A 22,213-nucleotide genomic window follows, 5' to 3' on the forward strand; every position below is an offset into this window, starting at 1 on the left:
CTATCCTGTTCTATCCTGTTCTATCCTGTTCTGTTATAATATATTCTGTTCTATTCTGTTCTATCCTGTGCTGTTATAATATATTCTGTTCTATTCTGTTCTATCCTGTTCTATCATGTTCTCTTCTGTTTTGTTATAATATATTATGTTATATTCTGTTCTATTCTGTTCTATTCTGTTCTGTTATAATATATTCTGTTCTATCCTATTCTATTCTGTTCTATTCTGTTCTATTCTGTTCTATTCTGTTCTATTCTGTTCTATTCTGTTCTGTTATAATATATTCTGTTCTATTCTGTTCTATCCTGTGCTGTTATAATATATTCTGTTCTATTCTGTTCTATTCTGTTCTATTCTGTTCTATTCTGTTATGTTATAATATATTCTGTTCTATTCTGTTCTATCTTGTTCTATCCTGTTATATCCTGTTCTATTCTGTTTTATTTGGTTTATTCTGCTCTGCTCTATTATATTATATTCTGCTCTGTTATATTCTGCTGTGTTCTATTCTGTTATGTTCTATTCTATTCTGCCAAATTCTATTCTGTCCTGCTCTGCTCTGTTCTATTCTATTCTGCTCTATTCAATTCTGCTCTGTTCTATTCTATTCTGTTCTATTCTGCTCTGTTCTATTCTGCTCTGTTCTGTTCTGTTCTATTCTGTTCTGTTCTATTCTGTTCTATTCTATTCTATTCTGCTCTATTCAATTCTGCTCTGTTCTATTCTATTCTGCTCTATTCAATTCTGCTCTGTTCTATTCTATTCTGTTCTATTCTGCTCTGTTCTGTTCTGTTCTATTCTGTTCTGTTCTATTCTGTTCTATTCTATTCTATTCTGTTCTATTCAATTCTGCTCTGTTCTATTCTGTTCTGTTCTATTCTGCTCTGTTATATTCTGCTGTGTTCTATTCTGCTCTGTTCTATTCTATTCTGCCAAATTCTATTCTGTCCTGCTCTGCTCTGTTCTATTCTATTCTGCTCTATTCAATTCTGCTCTGTTCTATTCTATTCTGTTCTATTCTGCTCTGTTCTATTCTGCTCTGTTCTGTTCTGTTCTGTTCTATTCTGTTCTGTTATATTCTGTTCTATTCTGTTCTATTCTATTCTACTCTATTCAATTCTGCTCTGTTCTATTCTGTTCTGTTCTATTCTGTTCTGTTCTATTCTGTTCTATTCTGTTCTATTCTATTCTGCTCTATTCAATTCTGCTCTGTTCTATTCTGTTCTGTTCTATTCTGCTCTGTTCTATTCTGTTCTGTTCTATTCTGCTCTGTTCTATTCTATTCTGCTATATTCTATTCTGTCCTGCTCTGCTCTGTTCTATTCTATTCTATTCTGCTCTGTTCTATTCTATTCTGTTCTATTCTGCTCTATTCTATTATGTTCTATTCTACTCTGTTCTGTTCTATTCTGCTCTGTTCTATTCTATTCTGCTATGTTCTATTCTATTCTGCTATATTCTATTCTGTCCTGCTCTGCTCTGTTCTATTATATTCTATTCTGTTCTGTTCTATTCTGTTCTGTTCTATTCTGTTCTGTTCTATTCTGTTCTATTCTGTTCTATTCTATTCTGCTCTATTCAATTCTGCTCTGTTCTATTCTGTTCTGTTCTATTCTGCTCTGTTCTATTCTGTTCTGTTCTATTCTGCTCTGTTCTATTCTATTCTGCTATATTCTATTCTGTCCTGCTCTGCTCTGTTCTATTCTATTCTATTCTGCTCTGTTCTATTCTATTCTGTTCTATTCTGCTCTATTCTATTATGTTCTATTCTACTCTGTTCTGTTCTATTCTGCTCTGTTCTATTCTATTCTGCTATGTTCTATTCTATTCTGCTATATTCTATTCTGTCCTGCTCTGTTCTATTATATTCTATTCTGCTTTGTTCTATTCTATTCTGTTCTATTCTGCTCTATTCTATTATGTTCTATTCTACTCTGTTCTGTTCTATTCTGCTCTGTTCTGTTCTATTCTGCTATGTTCTATTCTATGCTGCTCTATTCTATTCTGCTCTGTTCTATTCTATTCTGCTATGTTCTATTCTATGCTGCTCTATTCTATTCTGATCTGTTCTATTCTATTCTGCTATGTTCTATTCTATGCTGCTCTATTCTATTCTGCTCTGTTCTATTCTATTCTGCTATGTTCTATTCTATGCTGCTCTATTCTATTCTGATCTGTTCTATTCTATTCTGCTATGTTCTATTCTATGCTGCTCTATTCTATTATGTTCTGTTCTGCTCTGCTCTGTTCTGTTCTATTCTGTTATATTAAATGCTGTTCTATTCTGTTCTATTAAATTCTGTTCTGTTCTGCTCTGCTCTGTTCTGTTCTATTCTGTTCTATTAAATTATGTTCTATTCTGCTCTGTTCTGTTCTATTCTGTTTCAATCTGTTCTATTCACTTGTATTCTGTTCTATTCTGTTCTATTAAATTCTGTTCTATTCTGCTCTGTCCTGTTCTGTTCTATTCTGTTCTATTAAATTCTGTTTTATTAAATTCTGTTCTATTCTGTTTTATTATGTTCTATTCACTTCTATTCTGTTTTATTCTGTTCTATTCACTTCTATTCTGTTTTATTCTGTTCTATTCACTTCTATTCTGTTTTATTCTATTCTATTCTGTTTTATTCTGTTCTATTCCATTCTGTTTTATTCTGTTCTATTCTATTCTGTTTTATTATGTTCTATTCTATTCTGTTTTATTCTGTTCTACTAAATTCTGTTCTATTCTGTTCTATTAAATTCTGTTCTATTCTGCTCTGTCCTGTTCTGTTCTATTCTGTTCTATTAAATTCTGTTCTATTCTGTTTTATTCTGTTCTACTAAATTCTGTTCTATTCTGTTCTATTAATTTCTGTTCTGTTCTGTTCTATTCTGCTCTGTCCTGTTCTATCAAATTCTGTTCTATTCTGTTTTATTCTGTTCTACTAAATTCTGTTCTATTCTGTTCTATTAATTTCTGTTCTGTTCTGTTCTATTCTGCTCTGTCCTGTTCTATCAAATTCTGTTCTATTCTGTTTTATTCTGTTCTATTCTATTCTGTTTTATTCTGTTCTATTCACTTCTATTCTGTTTTATTAAATCCTGTTCTATTCTGTTTTATTCTGTTCTGCTGTGATCCCTTCTGATTTACTCTCTTCTATTCCGTTCCATAATTGAATATTTATATTATTTCCCAGGTTTTTGTTCTGCTAAACAATGTGATGTGAATGCGGACTGTTCTTGGCTGGGGGGGCGGCTGTTCCAGTGCCAGTGTAAGGCAGGTTACAAGGGGGATGGTCGGATGTGTGTTCCCATCAACCCATGTGACGAGGACAACGGAGGCTGTCCTCGCAATTCCACTGTCTGTGTCTATAATAGCCCTGGCAAGGTGAGTCTGTGTCTATACCAGCAGGGTTAAACTGTGTCTATTCCAGCAGGGTTAGTCTGTGTCTATACCAGCAGGTTTAGTCTGTGTCTATACCAGCAGGGTTAGTCTGTATCTATACCAGCAGGGTTAGTCTGTCTGTACCAACAGGGTTAGTCTGTCTATACCAGCAGGGTTATTCTGCGTCTATACCAGCAGGGTTAGTCTGTGTCTATACCAGCAGGGTTAGTCTGTATCTATACCAGCAGGGTTAGTCTGTATCTATACCAGCAGGGTTAGTCTGTGTCTATACCAGCAGGGTTAGTCTGTGTCTATACCAGCAGGGTTAGTCTGTATCTATACCAGCAGGGTTAGTCTGTCTGTACCAGCAGGGTTAGTCTGTCTATACCAGCAGGGTTAGTCTGTGTCTGCACCAGCAGAGTTAGTCTGTCTATACCAGCAGGGTTAAACTGTGTCTATTCCAGCAGGGTTAGTCTGTCTTTACCAGCAGGGTTAGTCTGTCTATACCAGCAGGGTTAAACTGTGTCTATACCAGCAGGGTTAGTCTGTGTCTATACCAGCAGGGTTTGTCTGTGTCTATACCAGCAGGGTTAAACTGTGTCTATACCAGCAGGGTTAGTCTGTGTCTATACCAGCAGGGTTAGTCTGTGTCTATACCAGCAGGGTTTGTCTGTGTCTATACCAGCAGGGTTAAACTGTGTCTATACCAGCAGGGTTAGTCTGTGTCTATACCAGCAGGGTTTGTCTGTCTGTAACAGCAGGGTTTGTGTGTATATGTTAATGCTGAGCGATTTAACCAAAATGTCAGTTACTTTTATTTTATTTTTAAAAGAATTGACCAACGTCGGATCAATTATTTAAATGCAATGAACTACAATGACCATAATCCATTGCGCTCGTACTTGCCTGGAGATGGAGAGAAGAGAGAAGGATGGAGCAGTTGCTTCACAACGTATCTCTAACTGAAATTTCATGAACTATTTATCTATCGATAGTTGGTATTCATGTAAATATGCCTTATTTGATTTGAACTACTACAATAGTGCTGTTGTCAGACAGCATAGACAGCAGCTCTATAGAGATGAGATGATGACTTGGAATGAAATAATAAAGCCATCAAATAAAAAACAATGTAATAAAACACAACAACTGAAATATTTTAGTGAAGTCATGTGAAGAAATGATGGTTAGTGATAAGCAGTAATGGACAGTCTCTACCATCATGTGACTTTTATTAATTACTTTATTCTGTGTTGTTACAGCATTCAACCCACATAATGCATCGTGCATTTAATGTCTAAAAACACTAATCAAACCTAAACCGAACCGACCTCAAAAAGCTTGAAATGCTCAATCTATACGATTTAGAGGAGTTTAGTTATAATTTAATTGTTTTATCAAGGTAATTCACTGATAAATAAGCTTCTGTTCAGCCAATTTGCTACGCTATTGTTTTGGCTGAGAGCCCCTCTTCCAAGCAAGACACCGGGGGTATCGGGTTACATATCCACAGCAAGACACCGGGGGTATTGGGTTACATATCCACAGCAAGACACCGGGGGTATCGGGTTACATATCCACAGCAAGACACCGGGGGTATCGGGTTGCATATCCACAGCAAGACACCGGGGGTATCGGGTTACATATCCACAGCCTTTAAAACTCTAGCGCTGGTCTGTCCATCAATTTGTGTCAGAACGGTACATCACATCCTGAAAGCTGAGAGTCTCCTGCAGCCATAAAGTAGTCCCATGGTTCTACGACAAACAGAAATGCTTTGATATAGAATAGAATTTGAAAAAATGTAACACAAATTGTAGATGTTAAACAAAACCACCTTGTGTTCATCACAGATAAAACAAACTTTATATGAAATGAAATCTGAGATCGTAACCAATTTGTAGCATTGCTTGCCAACTCTTTGATTACAAGGGGAAAGAGAACAATGAATGACGTCAGTGCATCAGGAAATTAGGCTGATTTGTTATATAAAATCTTATAGAATAACAAGTGTAATGTTGATTGTGAGTACATGTAGATTACAAAAATAGCTTCTTAGCGAAGAGCAATTTCTCAAGTAAGATCTTTACTAGGACTGCCTGGGAGTGATCTGAGTGGGGCGGAAAACTAACTGTTATTGGCCGAGGTTTGGAACCAGGCCAAAACTCCATCCCACCAAAACATCCTGAAATTTCAGCCGGTCTTTTCAAACAGATCTTACACTGAAAGTGCATCATAATTTTCAAATTTTCACAGTATTATTCCAACCTCATAGTGTGGAAAAATATATGAAACACAGGAAAATCTCATTTTTGAGTGCACTGGGCCTTTCACATTAACAACCAGTCTAGGTAATAGTGTATGGTTTAATGGGATGGTTAGGTGTATTTGATAAAACATTTTAACCTTTATTTTAAACCTCTACAGGATTGGTGGGTCCCCCTCGGGACGGTTAAGCTGACGTAGGCTAATGAGATTAGCTTGAGGTTGTAAGTAACAAGAACATTTCCCAGGACATAGACATATCTGATATTGGCAAAGCTTAAATTCTTGTTAATCTAACTGCACTGTCCAATTTACAGTAGCTATCACAATTAAATACCATGCTATTGTTTGAGGAGAGTGCACAATTATGAACTTCAAAAGTTATTAATAAACCAATTAGGCACATTTGGGCAGACTTGATACAAACGTTTTAACAGAAATGTAATGGCTCATTGGAGCAGTCTAAAACTTTGCACATACACTGCTGCCATCTAGTAGCCAACATCTAAATTACACCTGGGCTGGAATAATACATAATGGCCTTTCTCTTTTCAAATGGTATCAAGAATATGCATATCCTTGCTTCAGGTCCTGAACTGCAGGCAGTTAGATTTGGGTATGTAATTTTAGGATTTTTTTTTTTTTTAAAGGGTCCCTTAACTAGGCAAGTCAGTTAAGACAAATTCTTATTTACAATGACGGCCTACCAGAAGGCCTCCTGCGGGGACGGGGGCTGGGATTAAAAATACATTTAATTAAAATATAGAACACACATCACAACAAGAGAGACACAACAACACTACTTAAAGAGAGACCTACGACAACAACATAGCAAGGCATCAACACATGGTAGCAACACAACATAGTCATAGCCTGTTCTCTCTTCTCTCTCTCTCCACACGGCGCGCCAAGTCGAGGTCCAAAATGTTTCTTAACAGCTTCTACCCCCAAGACATAAGACTCCTGAACAGCTAATCAAAAGGATACCCAGACCCCTCTTATACACTGCTGCTACTCTCTGTTTATTATCTATGCACAGTCACTTTAACTCTACCTACATGTACATATTACGTCAATTACCTCACTAACTGGTGCCTCTGAGCATTGACTCTGTACCGGTTTCAAACTGTATATAGCCTCCACATTGACTCTGTACCGGTTTCCAACTGTATATAGCCTCCACATTGACTCTGTACCGGTTTCCAACTGTATATAGCCTCCACATTGACTCTGTACCGGTTTCCAACTGTATATAGCCTCCACATTGATTCTGTACCGGTTTCCAACTGTATATAGCCTCCACATTGACTCTGTACCGGTTTCCAACTGTATATAGCCTCCACATTGACTCTGTACCGGTTCCCAACTGTATATAGCCTCCACATTGACTCTGTACCGGTTTCCAACTGTATATAGCCTCCACATTGACTCTGTACCGGTTTCCAACTGTATATAGCCTCCACATTGACTCTGTACCGGTTTCCAACTGTATATAGCCTCCACATTGACTCTGTACCGGTTTCCAACTGTATATAGCCTCCACATTGACTCTGTACCGGTTTCCAACTGTATATAGCCTCCACATTGACTCTGTACCGGTACCCCCTGTATATAGCCTCCACATTGACTCTGTACCGGTACCCCCTGTATATAGCCTCCACATTGACTCTGTACCGGTACCCCCTGTATATAGCCTCCACATTGACTCTGTACCGGTTTCCAACTGTATATAGCCTCCACATTGACTCTGTACCGGTTTCCAACTGTATATAGCCTCCACATTGACTCTGTACCGGTTTCCAACTGTATATAGCCTCCACATTGACTCTGTACCGGTTTCCAACTGTATATAGCCTCCACATTGACTCTGTACCGGTACCCCCTGTATATAGCCTCCACATTGACTCTGTACCGGTACCCCCTGTATATAGCCTCCACATTGACTCTGTACCGGTACCCCCTGTATATAGCCTCCACATTGACTCTGTACCGGTTTCCAACTGTATATAGCCTCCACATTGACTCTGTACCGGTTTCCAACTGTATATAGCCTCCACATTGACTCTGTACCGGTTTCCAACTGTATATAGCCTCCACATGGACTCTGTACCGGTTTCCAACTGTATATAGCCTCCACATTGACTCTGTACCGGTTTCCAACTGTATATAGCCTCCACATTGACTCTGTACCGGTTTCCAACTGTATATAGCCTCCACATGGACTCTGTACCGGTTTCCAACTGTATATAGCCTCCACATTGACTCTGTCCCGGTACCCCCTGTATATAGCCTCCACATGGACTCTGTACCGGTTTCCAACTGTATATAGCCTCCACATTGACTCTGTACCGGTTTCCAACTGTATATAGCCCCCACATGGACTCTGTACCGGTTTCCAACTGTATATAGCCTCCACATTGACTCTGTACCGGTTTCCAACTGTATATAGCCTCCACATGGACTCTGTACCGGTTTCCAACTGTATATAGCCTCCACATTGACTCTGTACCGGTTTCCAACTGTATATAGTCTCCACATTGACTCTGTACCGGTACCCCCTGTATATAGCCTCCACATTGACTCTGTACCGGTTTCCAACTGTATATAGCCTCCACATTGACTCTGTACCGGTTTCCAACTGTATATAGCCTCCACATTGACTCTGTACCGGTTTCCAACTGTATATAGCCTCCACATTGACTCTGTACCGGTTTCCAACTGTATATAGCCTCCACATTGACTCTGTACCGGTTTCCAACTGTATATAGCCTCCACATTGACTCTGTACCGGTTTCCAACTGTATATAGCCTCCACATTGACTCTGTACCGGTTTCCAACTGTATATAGCCTCCACATTGACTCTGTTCCGGTTTCCAACTGTATATAGCCTCCACATTGACTCTGTTCCGGTTTCCAACTGTATATAGCCTCCACATTGACTCTGTACCGGTTTCCAACTGTATATAGCCTCCACATTGACTCTGTACCGGTACCCCTTGTATATAGCCTCCACATTGACTCTGTACCGGTACCCCCTGTATATAGCCTCCACATTGACTCTGTACCGGTTTCCAACTGTATATAGCCTCCACATTGACTCTGTTCCGGTTTCCAACTGTATATAGCCTCCACATTGACTCTGTACCGGTACCCCCTGTATATAGCCTCCACATTGACTCTGTACCAGTACCCCCTGTATATAGCCTCCACATTGACTCTGTACCGGTACCCCCTGTATATAGTCTCCACATTGACTCTGTACCGGTACCCCCTGTATATAGCCTCCACATTGACTCTGTACCGGTTTCCAACTGTATATAGTCTCCACATTGACTCTGTACCGGTACCCCCTGTATATAGCCTCCACATTGACTCTGTACCGGTTCCCAACTGTATATAGCCTCCACATTGACTCTGTACCGTAATACCCTGTATATAGCCTCCACATTGACTCTGTACCGGTACCCCCTGTATATAGCCTCCACATTGACTCTGTACCGGTTTCCAACTGTATATAGCCTCCACATTGACTCTGTACCGGTTTCCAACTGTATATAGCCTCCACATTGACTCTGTACCGGTTTCCAACTGTATATAGCCTCCACATTGACTCTGTACCGGTTTCCAACTGTATATAGCCTCCACATTGACTCTGTACCGTAACACCCTGTATATAGCCTCCACATTGACTCTGTACCGTAACACCCTGTATATAGCCTCCACATTGACTCTGTACCGGTTTCCAACTGTATATAGCCTTGCTTTTTATTTTACTGATGCTGTTTAATTATTTCTTACCTTTATTTTTTACTTAACACTAATTATTTAAAAGATGTCTTAAAACTTCTTAAAGCATTGTTGGTTAAGGTCTTGTAAGCATTTCACTGTACACCTGTTGTATTCCGGCGCATGTGACAAATACAATTTGATTTGATTTGACAAGGCAGCAGCACAAAATATGGTCCAAACATTATTGGGCCCAGACAACAGCACAAAGGGAAAGAAGGTAGAGACAACAATACATCACGCAAAGCAGACACACCTGTGTGTATAGTTGAGTGGGATGGATAGGGTGTAACTCCAGTGTAACTCTGTGTGTAGGCTTGCAAAATTCCGCTAAGTTATCCAAAAGTTTTTCAGAATTCCTGGTCGGAAGATTCTCGGAAGGATGGAATGTGCAGGGAATCTAGAACATTGTGAAAGTTCCAATAAACGGGAAACTGAATGTCTGTATCTGTCTGTATCTGATCTTCCAGTCTAGATGTGATTGTATGCATGGTTGGGAGGGCTCTACCCCGTCCTCCGGCTGTACCCTGAAGAATGTATGTAATGACACCACCTGCCACCCCAACGCCGGCTGTGAGACCGGCCTGGACGGATACCCCAGGTGGGTCAACCAATCAATCAACCAACTAATCAACCAATCAATCAAAATGTATTTTATAAAATTATAAAAGGTTATTTGTCACAAAGCGCTTTACAGATAACCAGCCTAAAACCCCAAAGAACAAGCAATGCAGAGACAGAAGCACAGTGGCCAGGAAACCTAGAAAGAAACCTAGAAACCTGGTCACTGTCCTGGTCACTGTCCTGGTCACTGTCCTGGTCACTGTCCTGGTCACTGTCCTCACAAGAAGAATATTGTAACCCAGGTAGGGTTGTAGTATTCTGGTAACTTTCCCAAAAATCACAGATTTTCCAGAAATCCTGGGTGGAAGTTTACTGGCATCAGAAAGAGAATAAGGAGAAGGAAATCTGGGAATCCTCATGGGAATTGTAACGAATGTTAATGGAATTTTGCAACTCTAAACTCAGGGGTGACCTGGCCAACTCTCCTCCTGGAGGGCTGCTAGGTCTGCAGGGTTTTGCTCCAGACCTGCTCTAACACAACTGATTCAGCTAATCAAGGATCTGATGAGCAGCTAAATAGTAGAACAAGGTGTGTTAGAGTAGGGCTGGAGCAAAACCCTACACACCCAGAAAGATTTCCCCTCCGTAAATCATGCACGCCCAATAGCTCTCTGGGAGGAGGGCTGGACCCCCTGTAAATCCTGAACACCCAGTTACTCTCTGGGAAGAGGGCTGGACCCCCTGTATTTTAACTCTGAATTGAATGCTCTCCTTCTCTCTCTCTCTCTCTCTCTCTCTCTCTCTCTCTCTCTCTCTCTCTCTCTCTCTCCCTCTCTCTCTCTCTCTCTCTCTCTCCTCGGTCAGGTGCTTGTGCAACGCCCAACAGATTGGCGATGGCTACCGTTGTTATGGCAACCTGATGGAACGGCTAGTGGAGCTGAACAGGGAGGGGACACACAAGGGGAAGCTCTCTGGAGCCATCTTGCTATTTGGTACCCAACCTCCCTATATGTGTTATTGTTGTTGTTAAACGGCAGGTTACTAATGTCTGTTTTCTTTATATTCAGTGAGAGACTGTAGGCTGACCATCAGCCAACAGGGACCTTTCACCGCTTTCGTCCCTCTTTCGTCCTTCATTGTGCCTCTAGCAGTAAGTTAACGTAAAACCTAACCCTAACAACCTAACCCTAACATCCTAACCCTTATAAAGTAACCCTAACAACCTAATCCTAACAACCTAACCCTAACAACCTAACCCTTATAACGTAACCCTAACAACCTAACCCTTATAACGTAACCCTAACAACCTAATCCTTATAACGTAACCCTAACAACCTAACCCTAACAACCTAACCCTTATAACGTAACCCTAACAACCTAATCCTAACAACCTAACCCTAACAACCTAATCCTAACAACCTAACCCTTATAACGTAACCCTAACAACCTAACCCTTATAACGTAACCCTAACAACCTAATCCTTATAACGTAACCCTAACAACCTAATCCTTATAACGTAACCCTAACAACCTAATCCTAACAACCTAACCCTTATAACGTAACCCTAACAACCTAATCCTAACAACCTAACCCTTATAACGTAACCCTAACAACCTAACCCTAACAACCTAACCCTTATAACGTAACCCTAACAACCTAACCCTAACAACCTAACCCTGATAACGTAACCATAACAACCTAATCCTAACAACCTAACCCAAACAACCTAACCCTAATAACGCAACCATAACAACCTAACCCTAACAACCTAACCCAGAGGTTGATAATCATACTAACCTCACCCTGATCCCAGATCTGTCTGTGCTTTAGTCTTGGGGTCATCAAATCTCCCCTCAGGACCCCCAGCCGTTCCCCGTCCAGGGATTATCAAACCTCTCCTCAGGACCCCCAGCTGTTCCCTGTCCAGGGGGTTATCAGACCTCTCCTCAGGACCCCAAGCCGTTCCCTGTCCTGGGGATTATCAAACCTCTCCCCAGGACCCCCAGCCGTTCCATGTCCTGGGGATTATCAAACCTCTCCCCAGGACCCCCAGCCGTTCCCTGTCCAGGGATTATCAAACCTCTCCTCAGGACCCCCAGCCGTTCCCTGTCCAGGGATTATCAAACCTCTCCCCAGGACCCCCAGCCGTTCCCCGTCCAGGGATTATCAAACCTCTCCTCAGGACCCCCAGCTGTTCCCTGTCCAGGGGGTTATCAGACCTCTCCTCAGGACCCCAAGCCGTTCCCTGTCCTGGGGATTATCAAACCTCTCCCCAGGACCCCCAGCCGTTCCATGTCCCGGGGATTATCAAACCTCTCCCCAGGACCCCCAGCCGTTCCCTGTCCAGGGATTATCAAACCTCTCCTCAGGACCCCCAGCCGTTCCCTGTCCAGGGATTATCAAACCTCTCCCCAGGACCCCCAGCCGTTCCCCGTCCAGGGATTATCAAACCTCTCCTCAGGACCCCCAGCTGTTCCCTGTCCAGGGGGTTATCAGACCTCTCCTCAGGACCCCAAGCCGTTCCCTGTCCTGGGGATTATCAAACCTCTCCCCAGGACCCCCAGCCGTTCCCTGTCCAGGGATTATCAAACCTCTCCTCAGGACCCCCAGCCGTTCCCTGTCCAGGGATTATCAAATCTCTCCCCAGGACCCCCAGCCGTTCCCTGTCCAGGGATTATCAGACCTCTCCTCAGGACCCCCAGCCGTTCCCTGTCCAGGGATTATCAGACCTCTCCTCAGGACCCCCAGCCGTTCCCTGTCCAGGGGGTTATCAGACCTCTCCTCAGGACCCCCAGCCGTTCCCTGTATTAGAACTGTTTCAGATCTAGCACCCCTGATTCAACAAGCTAATCATCAATCCCTTTAATAGGTAAATCAGGTGAGCTAGTTCAGGGCTACAACAGCATCACTGCTTTAGTCCACTCCACTGCCTCATGGCAACCAGTCAGCTAAAGCACGATCAGATTTGAACAGGCCAGAGTTGCATCCCAAGCTTATGCTCTCTTCAGCTAAAGTGTTAGTAAGAAATAAATGTGTACTAGGTGTGTATACATGTGTACAAAATTCCATGACTTTCCAGGAATCCTGGTTGCAAGATTTCTGGGTTTAAAAGGGAATGACTAGGAAAATTGTGAATCCTTCAACCAGGATTTTTGGAAAACCAGGGAATTTTGGGAAAATGACTGGAATGTTGCAGCCTTAGTGGCACAATTAGAGATGCAGCCCAGGTTACTGACTCCTGTCCTGTTGTCCATCCTCCTCAGGGCGTGACCGACGAGTCTGTGTGTCAACGTTACCTGGTGAGGGGTCAGTACCTGTATAAAAGCCTGGATAGAACCGACGTCTATACTGCAAGTGGACTACAACTCAGGTTCAAGCCCAATAAGGTGACTACAACTCAGGTTCAAGCCCAATAAGGTGACTACAACTCAGGTTCAAGCCCAATAAGGTGACTACAACTCAGGTTCAAGCCCAATAAGGTGACTACAACTCAGGTTCAAGCCCAATAAGGTGACTACAACTCAGGTTCAAGCTCAATAAGGTGACTACAACTCAGGTTCAAGCCCAATAAGGTGACTACAACTCAGGTTCAAGCCCAATAAGGTGACTACAACTCAGGTTCAAACCCAATAAGCTGAATACAACTCAGGTTCAAGCCCAATAAGGTGACTACAACTCAGGTTCAAGCCCAATAAGGTGACTACAACTCAGGTTCAAGCCCAATAAGGTGAAAGAAATGCTATATTCTCATTCATCTGTATGTCTAGGCACATCATATCTTTCATATCTTGGTTCAAATCATATGTTTCAATAATCTTTCATCTACAGGATAAACTAGATCTCTGTGACTTTTCTCCAGATTTTAAAACATTCTGAATACTGAATATTGAATGCTTTGGGTAAGGTCGCAAAATGCTGCATAGGTTTTCCCAGTTGGAATATTCCTGGAATCAGAAAGGGAATAAGCAGGAAATCCGATAATCCTCCAACAGGGATTTCTGGAAAACCTGGGATGTTACAGGAATTTTGCAACCCTAAATTATCTTGTTTATAATCTTTAAAATGTCCTCCTTCTATAGGGTTGCATCTCAAATGGCACCCTATTCCCTTTATAGTTCACTACTTTTGACCAGGGCTCATAGGGCTCTAGGGAATAGGACTATATGGAAATAGGGTGCCATTTAAAACGCAGGTTACGTGTGTTTGGTCCCACCCCCAATGGGTTTGGTCCCACCCCCAATGTGGTGGTCCCACCCCCAATGTGTTTGGTCCCACACCCAATGTGTTTGGTGTTGTTTGACACAGATTACATGTGGTGGTCCCACCCCAAATGTGTTTGGTGTTGTTTGACAGAGATTACATGTGGTGGTCCCACCCCCAATGTGTTTGGTGTTGTTTGACACAGATTACATGTGGTGGTCCCACCCCCAATGTGTTTGGTGTTGTATGACAGAGATTACATGTGGTGGTCCCACCCCCAATGTGTTTGGTCCCACACCTAATGAGTTTTGTGTCGTTTGACAGCAATTCCTGTTGGTGAAGTCTCCTGAGACTCTCTACTCAGTCATCCAGCAGGACATCCCAGCAGCCAATGGGGTTATCCATATCATTGACCAGCCAATCATACCCAGGAACATCCTCCCTGACAGCCCAAAGGACGAGCAGGTGTTACCATGTTATTAGAATGAGTAGTACATCTCAGCCCAGAGGTCCGCTCTACTGCTGGTTTTCCTCCGCATAGTGTTTAAATCCTGGTCCTGGGGGGCACATTTTAGTTTTTGCCCACAGCACTTAATTAACACCTGATTCAAATAATCAACTCGTCATTAAGACCTTTATTAGTGTAATCAGCTGTGTAGTGTTAGGACAAAAACTAAAATGTGCACTCCTTTGGGTCCCCAGAACCAGGATAAAGAAACACTACCATAGCATTATACTATGCTGCCACTTGTGATCGGATGATACCATAGAGTTGCATAGAGGGCCCAATTTTCACAAAACAGTGCAATTGAGGACTTTCACCATTTTGACGTAGCCAATTGGCTGGGACTTCCTACGGTATGGGTTAAGGAAGGATCATGTAATTCTATCAAGGTCAACAGGAGGGATCAGTCCATGAATTATGCTAATGAGAAAACATTCCATAACTCTAGGTGGTAGTATGCAACCTTATAGCTTGTTAACAGACTGTCAATAAACTCACAGAAGTAGTAGAAGAAGAAGAAATTAACTACTTTAAAATGGAGATATCCCTCAGATGCGCTGCCTATTTTGACACAGAAGCCATTATGGCAAAGCTACAAAGATGTGCCCTCTATCAAACTCTTTCGATGATAATGACTGATCGTTTTGTCACTTGAAGTTTGCTGATAAGACCATCGGGGAGATCCTGACAAAGGATGAGAAATACAACCGCTTCCTCTCGCTGGTGGACGTGAGTGGCCTCTAATGGTTTTTCACTAAATGTTTTGTTTCAGGGTTCATATTCACTAAGAGTCTCAGAGTAGGAGTGCTGATCTATGATCAGGTCCCTCCATGTCCATGAAATCTGATTTATTATGATCTGAAACGCTAAACTGATCCTAGATCATCCTACTATGAATACAGGCCATGGTGGTATTCCTTCTGATGTACTTTACCTACTTATTGGACCGTTCTTAAATGCTTCTTAAAGCATTCTGCTGCTAGGTTATAGAGAAAGGGAAAGGGGGATACCTAGTCAGTTGTACAACAGCATTCTGCTACTAGGTTATAGAGAAAGGGAAAGGGGGATACCTAGTCAGTTGTACAACAGCCTTCTGCTACTAGGTTATAGAGAAAGGGAAAGGGGGATACCTAGTCAGTTGTACAACAGCCTTCTGCTAATAGGTTATAGGGAAAGGGAAAGGGGGATACCTAGTCAGTTGTACAACAGCCTTCTGCTAATAGGTTATAGGGAAAGGGAGAGGGGGATACCTAGTCTACCTGCGACCTGGCCAAGATAAAGCATAGCAGTGAGAACAGACAACACAGAGTTACACATGGAATAAACTAACATACAGTCAATAATACAGTAGAACAAAATAAAACAAAAAGTCTATATTCAGTGAGTGCAAATGAGGTAAATTAAGGAAATAAATAGGCCATGGTGGCGAAGTAATTACAATATAGCAATTAAACACTGGAATGGTAGATCGGCAGAAGATGAATGTGCAGGTAGAGATACTGGGGTGCAAAGGAGCAATATAAATAAATAAATACCAGTATGGGGATGAGGTAGGTAGGTAGATAGATAGATAGATAGATAGATAGATAGATAGATAGATAGATAGATAGATAGATAGATAGATAGATAGATAGATAGATAGATAGATAGATAGATAGATAGATAGATAGATAGATAGATAGATAGATAGATAGATAGATAGATAGGCAGATGCCTTAATCGGCATCTGCCTTGCTCAGGGGCAGAACGACAAATATTTACATTGTAGAGAGCACTAATGATAATGCATGACTTGATCAATGTCTGTCTGTCTGTCTGTCTGTCTGTCTGTCTGTCTGTCTGTCTGTCTGTCTGTCTGTCTGTCAGAACTGTGGGACTACTCTGCCTCTGAGAGGTCCTGGTCCTCTCACTGTGTTCGTCCCGACCAACGATGCTGTGGACAAGTTCAGAGACGGCAGGCTGATTTATATGCTGTTCCATGTGAGTACTAATACTATGCTATATACGTGCATGCTGTACCACGTGAGTACTACCGTGTACTGCTGTACAGTGCATTGGAAAATTATTCAGACCCCTTCCCTTTTACCACATTTTGTTACGTTACAGCCTTATTCTAAAATCGATTAAATAATTGTTTCCCTCATCAATCTACACACAATACCCCATAATGACATCACAATACCCCATAATGATATCACAATACCCCATAATGACATCACAATACCCCATAATAACAAAATGAAAACTTATTTTTAGATTTTTTTTGCAAATGTATTAATAATAAAAAACAGAAATACGTTATTTACATAAGTATTAACTCCCTTTGCTATGAGAAATACAGCTCAGGTACATCCTGTTTCCATTGATCATCCTTGAGATGTTTCTACAACTTGATTGGAATCCACCTGTGGTAAATTCAAATAATTGGACATGATTTGGAAAGTGTTAGAATTGCGTAAATTCGAATCTGGTATCAGGATAAATATAACAATGAGTCACCGATTGTGTACTATGTATTTTTTATTAGCTAAGTAATAAATGGCAAATGCAACTTTCGTATATACAGGCTCACTGTAATACCACGCAGGGCAGAACAGAGAACTGACAAGATGTACGTAAACAGTGTTCTTATACTGTGATAGACATTGTTCCAACCCGTCTGTTGGCCTATCACAGTAGAGGCTGGGCGTGGTTTAAACTTGCTCAGCCTATTGCAGGTGCTCAGGCTGTTCCCCGCCTCTTGGCGCTTCTTGGAGTCCTCCCTCCGTCGATGTATAGATTCTCACTGTTCTGGTATCGCAGCCTAGTTAGAACAGTTGCTCAGTTCCTCCTGTGTTGTTCAGTATTTTTCCATCTCAGTTAAACCTCGTGATGACCACCCCTCCCTATCACAACTTTGTAAGATACAGCAAGTCACACCATGTGCTCAATATTGTTACATCCAAACACAAGGACAAAGCATCTGCTGGGCTGTTATCTACAGTTTTGAAACATGCAGGTCAAACCATGTTAGTCAGTTCTTGTCACACACACACACAAACAGGCAAGTAGATGTAGCAAGCAGTTGTTTACTCTCATGATTATGCTCAAGTGCACAAATGCAGATACCTCACACAACCAACATCAGATAATATTTCATCATATATATATGGTAATGGCTATAATGTAAAATACAGGATCCCACAAAAGGCACACACCTGTCTATATAAGGTCCCACAGTTGACAGTGCATGTCAGAGCAAAAACCAAGCCACGAGTGCACCAAAAATCTTTTGCAGAATTGAAGGTCCCCAAGAACACAGTGACCTCCATCATTCTTCAATGGAAGAAGTTTGGAACCACCAAGACTCTTCGTAGAGCTGGCCGCCCGGCCAAACTGAGAAATTGGGGGGAGAAGGACCTTGGTCAGGGAGGTGACCAAGAACTCGATGTTCACTCTGACAGAGCTCCAGTGTTCCTCTGTGGAGATGGGAGAACCTTCCAGAAGGACAAGCATCTCTGCAGAACTCCACCAATCAGGCCTTTATGGAGTGACCAGAGTGACCAGACAGAAGCCACTCCTCAGTAAAAGGCACATGACAGCACACTTGGAATTTGCCAAAAGGCACCTAAATGACTCTCAGACCATGAGAAACACAATTCTCTGGTCTGATGAAACGAAGATTTACCTTTTTGGCCTGAATGCCAAGCGTCACGTCTGGAGGAAACCTGGCACCATCCCTACGGTGAAGCATGGTAGTGGCAGCATCATGCTGTGGGGATGTTTATCAGAGACTAGTTGGGATCGAGGGAAGGATGTCGGGAGCAAATTACAGAGAGATCCTTCATGAAATCCTGCTCAAGAGCGATCAGGACCTCAGCCTGGGGCGAAGGTTAACCTTCCAACAGGACAACGACCCTAATCACACAGCCAATACAATGCAGCAGTGGCTTCGGGACAGGTCTCTGAATGTCCTTGAATGGCCCAGCCAGAGCTCAAACATCGTTGGAGAGACCTGAAAATTGCTGTGCAGCGATGCACCCCATCCAACCTGACAGAGCTTGAGGCTCGAGACATCTCAAGGCTGTAATGGCTGCCAAATGCGCTTTAACAAAGTACTGAGTAAAGGGTCTGAAAACTTCTGTAAATCTAATATTTCAGTTTATTTTATTTTATTTTAGAAATTAGCAAAAATGTCTAAACTTGTTTTTGCTTTGTCATTATGGTGTATTGTGTGTTGATTGAGGGAAAAACACACTTTTATCCATTTTAGAATAAGGCTGTATCGTAACAAAATGTGGAAAAAGAGAAGGGGTCTGAATACTTTTCGAATGCCCTGTAAATATTGATATATAGGATGTCATTTACTACTACTGTCGATGCTGTATTATACTATATATACTATTTTCAAAAGTAAAACAATATAAAGGTAATATGGTGTCATTTGGGAAGCTGTATTTTAATCCACAGTAATGTGATGTGAATGTGATGTGAATACTAGTGATATCCCAGTGACCGCACAGTATTCCCAGTGACCGCACAGTATTCCCAGTGACCGCACAGTATTCCCAGTGACCGCACAGTATTCCCAGTAACCATGCAGTATTCCCAGTGACCGTACAGTATTCCCAGTAACCATGCAGTATTCCCAGTGACCCTACAGTTTTCCCAGTGACTGTGCAGTATTCCCAGTGACCCTACAGTATTCCCAGTGACCGTACAGTATTCCCAGTGACTCTACAGTATTCCCAGTGACCATGCAGTATTCCCAGTAACCGTACAGTATTCCCAGTGACCCTACATTATTCCCAGTGACCGCACAGTATTCCCAGTAACCATGCAGTATTCCCAGTAACCATGCAGTATTCCCAGTGACCCTACAGTTTTCCCAGTGACTGTGCAGTATTCCCAGTGACCCTACAGTATTCCCAGTGACCGTACAGTATTCCCAGTGACTCTACAGTATTCCCAGTGACCATGCAGTATTCCCAGTAACCGTACAGTATTCCCAGTGACCCTACATTATTCCCAGTGACCGTACAGTATTCCCAGTAACCATGCAGTATTCCCAGTGACCCTACATTATTCCCAGTGACCCTACATTATTCCCAGTGACCGCACAGTATTCCCAGTGACCGTACAGTATTCCCAGTGACTCTACAGTATTCCCAGTAACCATGCAGTATTCCCAGTAACCATGCAGTATTCCCAGTGACCCTACAGTTTTCCCAGTGACTGTGCAGTATTCCCAGTGACCCTACAGTATTCCCAGTGACCGTACAGTATTCCCAGTGACTCTACAGTATTCCCAGTGACCATGCAGTATTCCCAGTAACCGTACAGTATTCCCAGTGACCCTACATTATTCCCAGTGACCCTACAGTATTCCCAGTAACCATGCAGTATTCCCAGTGACCCTACAGTTTTCCCAGTGACTGTGCAGTATTCCCAGTGACCCTACAGTATTCCCAGTGACCGTACAGTATTCCCAGTGACCGTACAGTATTCCCAGTGACCCTACAGTTTTCCCAGTGACTCTACAGTATTCCCAGTGACCATGCAGTATTCCCAGTGACCGTACAGTATTCCCAGTGACCCAACAGTTTTCCCAGTGACCATGCAGTATTCCCAGTGACCCTATAGTTTTCCCAGTGACCATGCAGTATTCCCAGTAACCGTACAGTATTCCCAGTGACCCTACATTATTCCCAGTGACCCTACAGTATTCCCAGTAACCATGCAGTATTCCCAGTGACCCTACAGTTTTCCCAGTGACTGTGCAGTATTCCCAGTGACCGTACAGTATTCCCAGTGACCGTACAGTATTCCCAGTGACCCTACAGTTTTCCCAGTGACTCTACAGTTTTCCCAGTGACTCTACAGTATTCCCAGTGACCATGCAGTATTCCCAGTGACCGTACAGTATTCCCAGTGACCCTATAGTTTTCCCAGTGACCATGCAGTATTCCCAGTGACCCTATAGTATTCCCAGTGACCCTATAGTATTCCCAGTGGCCCTACAGTATTGCCAGTGTGAAACTGTTCAATGTAGAACTCTGTTCTCCCCCTCTGAAGGCCCAGAACAAGCTTCAAGAGCTACTGAAACAACATATCTACTCCCAGGCTGCGGTAAGCACTTTTACCACATGTTACAAGAGCTCATGTTACAGGTGGGATCTGAACCCCGGCATGGAAAACCAGCATGGAAAACCACTTCACATGTTACAGGTGGGATCTGAACCCCGGTCTCCAGCATGGAAACCCACTTTACATGTTACAGGTGGGATCTGAACCCCGATATCCGACGTGAAAAACCAATTTACAAAATTACAAAACTTATCATGTTGTTGATGAGGACATCTTTCTGAATGCACCCTTTAAAATGGGCTCCACTCAAACAGACATGTTTAAAACTCTAAATGCTTGTTGCCAAAACGTGTAAATTCTTAAATAATCTCTGCTACTGTTAAACAACGTTAAAACATTAACACTACCACAGTGAGTGATGGATTCCAGTTTCCAGTTAAACTAGCATTGGACCCCTGCACCTAAATACATTTGATTAGGAGTTACTGAGTCGAACACAGCTATTACTTCCTGTTTCGATCCTTGCCTATGGAGCACAGCTATTACTTCCTGTTACGCTCCTTGCCTATGGAGCACAGCTATTACTTCCTGTTACGCTCCTTGCCTATGGAGCACAGCTATTACTTCCTGTTTCGCTCCTTGCCTATGGAGCACAGCTATTAATTATTGATTCTATCTCTGTAGTTGACCGTGGACCAGCTGGCAAGCATGGGTCTGATTCAGACTATGGCCAATCAGATCCTACTAGTCAACCTCACCAACGATGTAAGTTCTGCTATTTCAAGACGGGATGCTTCCCAAGTGACACCCTATTCCCTATAGGGCCCTGGTCAACAGTAGCACTACACCCTATAGGGCCCTGGTCAACAGTAGCACTACACCCTATTCCCTATAGGGCCCTGCTCAACAGTAACACTACACCCTATTCCCTATAGGGCCCTGGTCAGCAGTAGTGCCAGCAGCATACCACCCTGCATACCTCTGCTGGCTTGCTTCTGAAGCTAAGCAGGGTTGGTCCTGGTCAGTTCCTGGATGGGAGACCAGATGCTGCTGGAAGTGGTGTTGGAGAACCAGTAGGAGGCACTCTTTCCTCTGGTCTAAAAAATATATATCCCAGGGCAGTGATTGGGGACACTGCCCTGTGTAGGATGCCTATTACCTATAGGGCCCTGGTCAACAGCAGTACTACACCCTATTCCCTATAGGGCCCTGGTCAACAGTGGTACTACACCCTATTCCCTATAGGGCCCTGGTCAACAGTGGTACTACACCCTATTCCCTATAGGGCCCTGGTCAACAGCAGTACTACATCCTATTCCCTATAGGGCCCTGGTCAACAGCAGTACTACATCCTATTCCCTATAGGGCCCTGGTCAACAGTGGTACTACACCCTATTCCCTATAGGGCCCTGGTCAACAGTAGTACTACTATCTATTCCCCAGCAGTACTGGGGAATA

At 42.6% G+C, this 22,213-nt stretch overlaps 1 protein-coding gene across 1 annotated transcript in view; it reads left to right on the forward strand.

Annotated features, from left to right (window-relative positions):
• The window catches only part of LOC139402251 (stabilin-1-like), a gene marked incomplete at its 3' end in the record, with an annotated part of 55,333 nt that overhangs the window by 15,145 nt on the left and 17,975 nt on the right, over positions 1–22,213 (forward strand). The window contains exons 7-16 of the mRNA XM_071146349.1: positions 3,180–3,370; positions 9,890–10,020; positions 10,848–10,975; positions 11,051–11,133; positions 13,248–13,370; positions 14,509–14,649; positions 15,347–15,418; positions 16,556–16,669; positions 20,744–20,797; positions 21,440–21,520. Coding sequence (XP_071002450.1) covers positions 3,180–3,370; positions 9,890–10,020; positions 10,848–10,975; positions 11,051–11,133; positions 13,248–13,370; positions 14,509–14,649; positions 15,347–15,418; positions 16,556–16,669; positions 20,744–20,797; positions 21,440–21,520 — 1,118 coding nt within the window. The remainder of the gene's footprint in view (positions 1–3,179; positions 3,371–9,889; positions 10,021–10,847; positions 10,976–11,050; positions 11,134–13,247; positions 13,371–14,508; positions 14,650–15,346; positions 15,419–16,555; positions 16,670–20,743; positions 20,798–21,439; positions 21,521–22,213) is intronic.

The sequence above is a fragment of the Oncorhynchus clarkii genome, unplaced genomic scaffold, assembly GCF_045791955.1.
Source record: "Oncorhynchus clarkii lewisi isolate Uvic-CL-2024 unplaced genomic scaffold, UVic_Ocla_1.0 unplaced_contig_4199_pilon_pilon, whole genome shotgun sequence".
NCBI lineage: Eukaryota > Metazoa > Chordata > Actinopteri > Salmoniformes > Salmonidae > Oncorhynchus > Oncorhynchus clarkii.